Below are 10,721 nucleotides of genomic sequence, written 5' to 3'. Positions count from 1 at the left end.
GCCATTTGTATATCTTCTATGGAAAAATGTCCATTTGGATCCTCTGCCCATTTCTTAATTGGGTTATTTGTTTTTTTTTTATATTCAGTTGTATGTTTTTTGTGTATTTTGGAGATTAACCCCTCATCAGATATATGATTTGCAAAGATTTTCTCTCATTCTGTAGGTTGCCTTTTAATTTTGTTGATTATTTTCTTTGCTGTACAGAAACTTTTCAGTTTGATGCAGTTTCAATTGTTTATTTTTGATTTTGTTGCCTGTGATTTTTGTCTCGAATCCCAAAAAATTGTTGCAGAAACCAATATCAATGAGCTTTTCCTCTATGTTTTCTTCAAGGAGTTTAGTGGTGTTAGGTATTATATTTAAGTCTTTAATTCATTTTGTATTTACTTTTGTATATGGTGCAAGAGAAAGGTCCAATTTTGTTTATTTATTTATTTTTGCATGTGGGTATCCAGTTTTCCCAACATCATGTACTGAAGAGTATATCCTTTTCCCATTGTATATTCTTGGTGACTTTGTCAAAAATTAGTTGACTGTATATATGTGGGTTTATTTCTGGATACTTTATCCTGTTGCTTTTGTCTATGTGTGTGTTTTTATCCTAGTACCATATTGATTTGATTACTATAGCTTTGTAATATAGTTTGAAATGAGAAGTGTGATTCCTTCAGCTTTGTTCTTGCTCAAGTTTGCTTTAGCTATTTGAGGTCTTTTCTTGTTTTGTAAAAGTTTTAGGATTTTTTTCTTCTATTTCTTTGAAGAATGACATTGGAATTTTAGTAAGGATTGTATGGAATCCATAGATTGCTTTGGGTGGTATGAACATTTTAACAGTTTTAATGCTTTCTATCCATGAACATGGGATATCTTTCCATTTATTATGTCCTCTACAATTTCTTTCATCAATGTTTTATAGTTTTCAGTGTACAGCTCTTTCACCTCCTTGATTCAATTTATTACTAAATATTTTATTCCTTTTGATCCTATTGTAAATGGAGTTGATGTTCTTGATTTTTTTTGATAGTTTGTTAGTGTATAAAAACACAACTGGTTAATGTTAATTTTGTAACTGCAACTTTATTGAATTAATTTATTCTAACAGTTTTTTAGTGAAGTCATTAGGGTTTCTGCAATGGTTCTTAATGAAAAAAATTGATGTCTTGGGTTTTCTGGTTTAACAATTTACATTAACAATAAAATGAGTGTCATTAGTTAGGAGGATGATGTATTAGAATCTCTTGAGATTTTCCACATCCAATTAAACTTGTTATGATTCTCATAAGTACTTTGTACATATACGTGAATTTGTGTTGAATCTTGGGATGTGTTCTTTCTGAGCAGGTCTAGTGATGTTGGACAGTTCTGCATTTACTTTCAACACATATCTGTAGGTCTCTATAATTTGCCAGTATTGTACAACAATGTCATTTAAAATTTGATACCAGATCAATAAGAAAGAAAACCTGTTAATATACATTAATTATAGAAAAATGATTACTGTTTTTATGGGTGTGATATAGGTTAAAAGTTGAAATGGGCAGAATAGAACTCAGAAATGAAATTAATTTGTAAGATATGGAGTAAATATATAATTTCTGTCTGTTAACCAATAAATAGCTGGATTCTTTAAAAGCCACCGTGAATAGAACTTCCAGTGATTTAGAAGCTCTGAGGACAAATATTTCTAAAATAAAGAAGGACATTAATGAAGAAACAGCAAGGTAATAAAAAGCTACTTAAATATGTTTACATTTTTTTTTTTTTTTTACTACTTCTAGAAAATTATTATGTACTTATTTTGGTAAAATAACTGCAAAAGTATAGCTACTACATTACTAAGCTTTAAAAATAATTTCTGGCTTTTTTATTATAAAGACTCAGTAATAAAATTTTTATGGCTTGTTAAATATGTAATGATAAAAAGGTTTACTGCAAAAGAAACCTTCCAGTTATATAAAGAAATCTTAGGATAAACCGTTCTTTGTATTAAATACTTTTAAGGCTTGTTTTCTATATTTTCCTTATAAACTCTCTTTAGGTTACAGCAAATTAAAAATCATAATGAGATCATTAAAAAAAACTTAAAGCACATAACTGAGAAAACCATGTCTGTAGAAGAGAAAGCTACCAATTTGGAAGATATGCTAAAGGAGGAGGAAAAAAGTGTAAAGGTAAAGTTTAGTTTTAATTTTTAAAAAATCACAGCAAATTTAGCAAGAGTAAATTAATCAGACTTTCAGGATCAGAGGACCAGGAGGGCTACTAAAATGCTCTGCCTTTTGGTACAATCCTATGTATAATCTGGTTTCGCATCTCTCTTTATGTATTGCTTCTGAAGATGTTCCCAACTACCCCTCTTCTTTAGCTACCTGTTCTTCATTTGCTGCACTTTCAGCATTTAACTTTGATGCTTCTTTTAAAGGTAGCCAGCCCTTCCACCGTGTCCCACATTCCATTCCTTCCCAGTTTCTGACTGCGTCCGTGTCCCTGTCATCATTCACATATCTGCTGGTATATTGCACACATACTTGGAAAATGCACCTATTTTATTACTGATTTCCACCTGATTTTCATTTTATTTTGTTTGTTTGTTTTTTTGTGATTTATTTCCCCTGATGGTCTACATTCATTATCTGTATTTCTTCATTGTCTACTGTCTCTTTAACCTCTTACAATCTGATACCATTTTTTTTGGTAAATGGGCTCTGAAATGCTATCACTTTACTAACTCTACTAGCATCCTTTTCTACCTCAATTTCTTTGGCATGTTGGTAGCATTAAAGCCAATTTTCGAGGAACTTGAAAAGGCTAGTTCACGATTTCCTCTTTGAAAACTTCAAAGTGATCTATAAGTGTATGCTGACACTGTAGGCACTACTTCTTTTACTTTTTTCTTTTTTAGAGGGGGGAAGAGTAGATGAAGATAGGGGCAAAATTCCCCAACATTTTATGAGGCTTCTATCAAATATGTCTCTACTTATATTTGGATGGAATCCAGCTTCCTCAGTGTGCTGTAAAATTTTTGAGTAACGAAGTCCAAATTGTTCAAAATTATTTTCAAATGTTGGGTTTTTTTCCCCCTTAGAGCATGATTTTCTATAGCACATGAGTTGGGACAGTATTATAACTTATAAACCTGTAAAGACTGTGAAATTCATATGAAAGAGACCTTTTGGTCAGAGAGAAAAAAAAATTTCTGACATTTTTGAAGTAATTGGTGAATTATGAAAAAAAATATTGGCAGCAGGTGTACTGATCGTGTTCTAGCCAAGGTATGTTCATAATCTTGACTTTTTGTTGCTGTTGGATTCTATTTATTTGGAAAAATCCCAATTCTTGGATGTACTGTGTTATTCAGACTTTAAAACTCTGCCAGACAATCTTTGAGAAGTTTTTAAACCTAATTAAAATTGTCTATTATTCGAAAAAAAAGGAATCAAATATCAGATTATATTTCTTGCTTTGTGAAGATTTAAATGGCTAGTCACAGACTTCTTTTGTTTCATGTTGAGGTTAATTGTTTGTCAAAGGGAAATATGATTGTCTGGGTATAAGAACACACAGGCAAATTATTTCAACATTTAAAAATGATAACTTTCAATTGATCTTGGCATGGTAGATCTATTTGAAGCCTGAAAAACATTGGCTGTGAAACCTCCAGGTCAAACAAGACAGGTCAGTCTCCTGAGGGAGGAGCAGTGGGAATGGGGGCTTGTTTTTATTTCCCACACACTGCACATGCTAGGAAGACAAACTGGAGGCAAGGCATGAGTGATGGGTATTGCCAGTAGTGTGCTGGGATCAGCCCCTACCAGCTCACAAGAGCCAATATTTAATTTTAAGAAACTTTTTTTTTTTTTCTTTTTTTTTTTTCCTTTTTGTCTTTTTTCGTGACCGGCAACGGATCGCAACCCTCAGTGTCGCGCCCATACCGGACCGGGACTGGCCACGGGATCGCAACCCTCGGTGTTGCTCCCGCCCCTTGCTCAGCCAGTGAGCGGCCGGTCTGTATGACACCGCACTTCCCAAGCGGCGCACTATAGCAGTGCGCCACCGGGCCGGCCGTTAAGAAACTTTTTAAGTTGGCTGCTAAACAAAGCTACTATTAAACATCAAATTATATAGACTTACAAGTAAATTATATTCAAAGCAAAAGTAATGAATATTCAGCACTCATTACTTCCAAATTATTTTACTATATTTTACTATCATCTATGCTCTTAAGGTTACTTAAGATTATTTACATCTATTATATCAGTATGTTGGAAATAGTGCATAATAATATGCTTCTGTGTTATCTCTTGCCAATTTTGCATTTGGTGAAAAATCATGTTAGTAGCTTGAAATTGGCCGTAGTGGGAGTATTTACATCTCGGAAATCAGTTTCTTCCACTAACCCCCATCCACTGGAGAACTGATGGTTAAACATTTACCTGCTCATCACTGGATAGTGCCAAAAAGAAGGTGGGAGATTGGGAGATGTGATTTATTCCCTGAACACCCTCAGGACTTAAGTTAACTTTGTGAGCGAGCTTACCAGCTATATTTTCCCAGTGGATTTTATTTTCTGAGGAAACTAGTGGAGTGGCTATGCTCTGAAGCTAGGGCAATGTAAGATGGAATTAAGATGACAGATCAAGGTACATGATACAGGAATAGAAAACTACTATTCTAGTCTACTAGAATAAACTACAAGAAATATTGGGAATTTATTGAAATTGTGAGAAGGGCTTTATATTCTCAAGGGCTAAAATGTTGGGTGGTACATGATTATTTATGAGCTCCTAAATTATAATGTTCATATACGTAAAACATTTAAAGATATTATAATTTCATTAATCACTATACTTCTTATTATCAGGAAGTGGAAGTTCAATTGAACATAGTGAAAGATGTGCTATTTAAGAAAGTTCAGGAGTTACAGACTGAGACAATGAAAGAAAAAGCTGTTGTATCAGAAATCGAAGGGACCCGTTCCTCTCTAAAGCATCTCAACCATCAGTTACATAGACTGGATTTTGAAACCTTGAAGCAGCAGGAAATTATGTACAGTCAGGTAGATGTTATTCTTGTGAATATCTTCTGTATTGATTTGCTATAGTTGTGATGGTCAAGGTACCTCAGTGTACTTAGAAAGCAAAGATTTCTAAGCACTTTTTTTGGAGGGATAGAAGATGCTGAAGGTGGGATGAAATGTTAGGTCAGTAGTAGGGTGGGGGAGCCTTAAAATCTACATTTTTTCTTGATCTGAAGTAAACAGGCAAGAGGAAAGACAACTGTACTGAGGGAGAACCATATTTTAATGGAACTTTGGGCAGCTGGACCCAGAATAAAACAAAAGAAGGCATGGGATATCTGAAACCTAGAAAAACTCTATGTTGATTCTTAGTTGTGCAAACATGGGCACTCCTGTCCCAACCCCGAGGCCAATAGAGTGGGAGTATTTTTTTTTGGTTTTTCCTTATTTTGTTCCATCTATATACTCATGTTAATTTCTTAATGTCCCTCCCTACATCTTAATTATCTCATTTAATATATTCTTATTGTCTCAAAATTACAGATACTAAAATATGATTTAAAAAATAATTCATTAGAAGTTTATCATATTTGAGTCTTTTATGGCTAACAATTTGTGGCTGTATTTTTTGCATCCCTTAGAGAATGTACCCTCAAATATCCATGTCCGTGTAAACCCAGTGGATTTACTGATATTCCATCATGGCAGTATGATAAATATCCTTCTACTTTGTTATATTTTCAGAAGATTACTTCTGTGTCTGATTGTTGAAGAATAGTTTGTTGTTGCACCCCTTTGAGTAAGAAGGATTTTATCCTGAATTACTGAAGGAATAAAGTGACTTTATTAAATGATAATGTTGAGGCCAAAGTCCTTCTCCTTACTAAATTCTTTTTGAAAACCCAACAGGATTTTTACATTCAACAAGTGGAACGGAGAATGTCACGGTTAAAAGGAGAAATTAATTCAGAAGAAAAACAAGCCCTTGAAGCAAAAATTGTTGAACTTAAGAAGTCATTGGAAGAGAAAAAATCTACATTTGGCCTTTTGGAAACACAGATCAAGAAGCTTCATGTAACTTAGCCAAATATGCTTTTTAAGTTTCAGATATTCTAGTTATTAGTTATTCTGTTTTAAGTCAATGTGTTCTTAAGACTACTTTGGATAGGGTGTTTGCCGAGCGACCCACATATATAACAAGTATATGAACAAATGTTGGTATTTCTTTACTGACTGTTAGAATTTGACATTAGTTACCATTAAGCATCTACTATATGCTAAATATTGAATTACATGCCTCTAGTATTTTATTTCACTTAATTCTTATAAATGTCTTGTGAGGAAGATACTATTATCTGTTTCACAGATTAAGTAATTTGTCCAAGACTACACAACTAGTACATGGAGGGCTAGGATTTGATCCCTGGGCCATTTGACTTCAAACTATTCTTAAGAGTAAACTATTTAGAACATTGATAAATTCCAATTTTCTATTATGCATCTGTCATAATAAATAACTTGATTGTCCTTTATGTCTGAAATGCCATCTGAAAGAAGCTGTTCTGTAAAGGATCATCTATTGTTATTATTCAAATATTTACTTAGTTCCAGTATTTTAAATGACTTGATTCTATTAATAAGGTGAGAAAGTTCTTCATCTTTAGGAATTTTATTATGTTCGTTGTAATATAAAACCTATGTTAAAGTTTAATTGCTGAGTAAGAGTGAGGGAGTGAGAACGTGGACCTGAATGGGGTGAGATCTTGGCAGGATTTAAATGTTATTTACGGTTGGTAAAACTAGTGATGAGTGCCCTCTAGTGTTTCCATGAAGAATTGTCCTGAACTTGAGGGCTGCAAAAGGTGAAAGGGAGCTGTTACTCCCCCCGCTTCCCTTTTTTCTTTTAAGATGACAAAATATTTGGAAAAAATAATGGGTGGTTGTGTCTCTACTGAACATGTACAGACTTTTTCCTTGTCATTTAATACTGTCAAATAATACAGTCAACAATACAGTATAACAACTTTAAATAGCATTTACATTGTATTAGGTATTACAAGTAATCTAGAGATGATTTAAAGTATACGGGCAGATGTGCATGGGTTTTATGCAAATATTGCCCTTATTTATATAAGGGACTTGAGCACCTGGGGATTTTGGTGTGGGGGCGTGGGAATGTAGGGGTGGGGATGGCTGGGCAGAAATGTGTCCTGGAACCAGTCTCCTGCAGATACAGAGGTTGAACTGGAACCATACATAATATTTTCTGGAATTATTGAAGTCACGCTAAACCCAAAACATCAATAGATGATGTTCTATGTGAATATCCATCTATGTTATATTAGAGATTATAAATATTTAAAATATATAATTAAATGTAAGATATGTTTAATATGGTATGTATTTAATATAGTTGTTATTTAAAACATACATTTATGTACCCTTTTTTCCTTTTTACAGAATGATCTTTACTTTATCAAGAAGTCAAACAGTAAAAATTGTGATGAAAAACAGTGCCTTATGACCAAAATAAATGAACTAAACCTTTTCACTGATAGATCAGAGAAAGAACTTAATAAAGCCAGAGCTTTTAAGCAGGTGCAATAAATTTATATGCATATAGAGTATTTAAAACTGTATGTTTTCATGTTAATTGTAGAAAAATCTAAAAATATAGGAAATTATGAAGAAGAAAATAAGTCACTATAATTACTGTACCCAAGATAAACACTGTTAAATGTCTGTTTCCTTCCAGTCTTTTAAAGAAAATTGACTTTATATGTTGTATTTTTTAAAAATTTAATATATTACACATGTTTCCTAAAACATTAACTGTTCTTTTAAAAATATTTTTTTTGGCTGGTTGGTTAGAGCATGGTGTTGATAACACCAAGGACAAGCCGCCAAAAAAAATTAAAATTGACTTTATATGTTGTATTTTTTAAAAATTTAATATATTACACATGTTTCCTAAAACAGTAACTGTTTTTTTAAAAATATTTTTTTTGGCTGGTTGGTTAGAGCATGGTGTTGATAACACCAAGGACAAGCCGCCAAAAAAAATTAAAAAAAAAATTTTTTTTAAGGTTTTCTACAATACCATTTCATGAAGTTATCATAATTTATTTAACGATCTTCTATTCTTTAGATATGTGTTTGTTTCCATTGTTGAGCTATTATAAATAGTACTATCATGTACAATGCACATATATTGCTGTACAGTTGTTCCATTAGTTTACGGTTCAAAAATAAATGAATATTATTAGTGTCTTGAAACTGTTTTCAAGCACAGTTGCCTTCTAGTGGGTTCCATCAGTACTCCCACCAGCAGTGTGTAAGTATTGTATTTTATCACCACCACTGAGTCTGCATATCCTCCTTCATAAAATTGTTGCCAATTTGATAGACAAACATGGCATCTCATTGTTTTAGTCTTCATTTTTTAAAAAAATTGGTGACATTTGAAAACATTTTGTTTAAAGATAAAATTTTAAACATTATGTTTAAAAAACGTTTCTAACATTTTTTCCATTATGTGTGTTCCCTAATTTTGTTTGAGTTTGTAGTTTATATTCTTGGCCCATTTTTCTGTAGGGAGATTTATATTTTTTAATTGCTTTGTAGAAGCAATTTACATGTGTAGAAGATCTGCACATGTAAAAATATTATCTCATAAATATTGTTAATATTTTTTCTATTGCCTTTAAATTTGTATTCAGTATTTTTGACATAAAACCTTTTTTAACATCAAATATTTAGGTTTTTTTCTGTTTATAATTTTTATGGTTAGAAACCTCTTTGTCACTAAAATTCAGACAAATGGTAACTATTCTAATAGTTACATTGGTCTCATTTCTTACATTAAGATTTTTAATTAATCTGGAGTGTATTTTGGGTACATGTGAGATGTAGAGATCTAATCTTTTCTCCAGCTGAAAAGCTATGTTTATGAAGTTGTGAAATCTTATATTCTGGAGTGTTTGTTTCTGGGCTTTTTGTTCTGACAGGTGATCTATTTGTATACTCCTATGCCAGTTCTCTACTCATGGCTGAATTGTTTTAAAATAAAAATTTATTCTGACATTATTTTGTGAGATTTAGAGTACAAAGATGTTCATTCATAGGACTTTATATGTTTTCTAGATATTGTAAGTTTCAATTTTTAGGAATAACTTTGTCCTTTTGTGTTTTAGTAAAGCTTGAGTTTAAAACCGAGTTATAAAAAAATTATTTGGAATAAGCATAAACCCTTTTCTTAAAAGAAAAGGAAAGTTTCAATTTTTAGGAATAACTTTGTCCTTTTGTGTTTTAGTAAAGCTTGAGTTTAAAACTGAGTTATAAAAAATTATTTGGAATAAGCATAAACCCTTTTCTTAAAAGAAAAGGAAAAAAAAAAGAGTCATGACTCTGAGCAATCTAAATTTAATCCTATTTAATATCTTAGTCAATGGTCAAATTAGAAAAAGGTGTATTTTGAAGTCTGACTTTTACAGCAAGAAAAAAAATACTTTGGTTTCAATTGGTCACAATTTCATTATGTTGATAGGATTTGATGATAGAGGACAATCTTTTAAAACTTCAAGTTAAGCGTACTCGAGAAATGCTTCACAATAAGGCAGAAGAAGTTCTTTCCCTGGAAAAAAGAAAACAGCAGATATACACAGCTATGGAAGAGCGAACTGAAGAAATTAAGGTTCATAAAACAATGCTTGCATCACAAATAAGATATATTGACCAAGAACGGCAAAACATAAGGTATTCACTAAAGTTTTAAAACAAGGCTGAAAATTTTTGGAAAAAAAATGTAAGGAGAACTGGCTGCTCCCTTTACCGCCCAGGATGTCTATCTTTTTTCTTATTCATTTGAAAAGGCTTTTGATATAAGAAACAGGGCATATTCTAGCTATAAATCTAGGCTCTTTCCTCTCTTTCCTTTAGGTCCTCACTTTTACATTAAGATCATTAATCGATTTGGAATTGATTTTTGAGTATGGTTTGTGGTAAGGGTTCAATAACATGTTTTCCTTATAGCTACCCAGCAGCTGCATTTATTGAAGCAATTTTCCCATAGAGGTTTTGAATATGTTTTATAAGATTATTCCTGGCTACATGTTATTTTTTTTATGTTATTGTCAATGTTATCTCCTTTTAAAACATTTCAATTTTGGTTTGTTGCTGGTATATAGAAATAGTTAATTTCCATATATTACATATTCTGCAACCTTGCTTAAACTCTAAGAATTGATCTGTAGATTGTAATTTTCTAGATATTTCATTCATATCATATTCAAATAATAATAGTTTTGGTTTTTTCTTCCCAGTCTTTATAACTTTTTTGTTCTTTCTTTATTATACTCACTAGGAGCTCCATTCAATACTGAACAGCAGTGGTGATAACAGGTACCCTAGTCTTGTGCCTGATATCAAAGGGAAAACTTTCATTATTTTATCATTAAGTATAAGGTTTACTGTAGGTTTTTTTGTTTGTTTTGTTGGTTTTTTTTTTTGAGATATCCTTTACTATATTAAGGGAGCTCATATCTATTTTAGTTCTTTGCTAAGAGGTTGTTGTTTTTTTCTTCTCTCTTTTTAAAAAATTTTTAAATTTTTAAATTATTTTATTTATTTATTTATTTTTTCCGATATACAATGTGGTTAATTATTGTTGCCCATTACCGAAACCTCCCTCCCTCCTCCCTCT

General features: G+C 31.9%; 1 protein-coding gene across 1 annotated transcript in view; it reads left to right on the top strand.

Moving 5' to 3' along the window:
* LOC103605640 (coiled-coil domain-containing protein 39-like) overlaps positions 1-9,775 on the top strand; it is a gene marked incomplete at its 3' end in the record, with an annotated part of 22,882 nt that extends 13,107 nt beyond the window's left edge. The window contains exons 5-10 of the mRNA XM_008590264.1: positions 1,621-1,724; positions 2,042-2,174; positions 4,865-5,059; positions 5,930-6,094; positions 7,481-7,618; positions 9,567-9,775. Coding sequence (XP_008588486.1) covers positions 1,621-1,724; positions 2,042-2,174; positions 4,865-5,059; positions 5,930-6,094; positions 7,481-7,618; positions 9,567-9,775 — 944 coding nt within the window. The remainder of the gene's footprint in view (positions 1-1,620; positions 1,725-2,041; positions 2,175-4,864; positions 5,060-5,929; positions 6,095-7,480; positions 7,619-9,566) is intronic.
* Between the last annotated feature and the right edge of the window lie 946 nt (positions 9,776-10,721).

The sequence above is a fragment of the Galeopterus variegatus genome, unplaced genomic scaffold (assembly GCF_000696425.1).
Source record: "Galeopterus variegatus unplaced genomic scaffold, G_variegatus-3.0.2 Scaffold5951, whole genome shotgun sequence".
NCBI classification, from domain to species: Eukaryota; Metazoa; Chordata; class Mammalia; order Dermoptera; family Cynocephalidae; genus Galeopterus; species Galeopterus variegatus.
The sequence above is the reverse complement of the archived record's forward strand: the minus strand, read 5'-3'. Positions and strand labels throughout refer to the sequence as shown.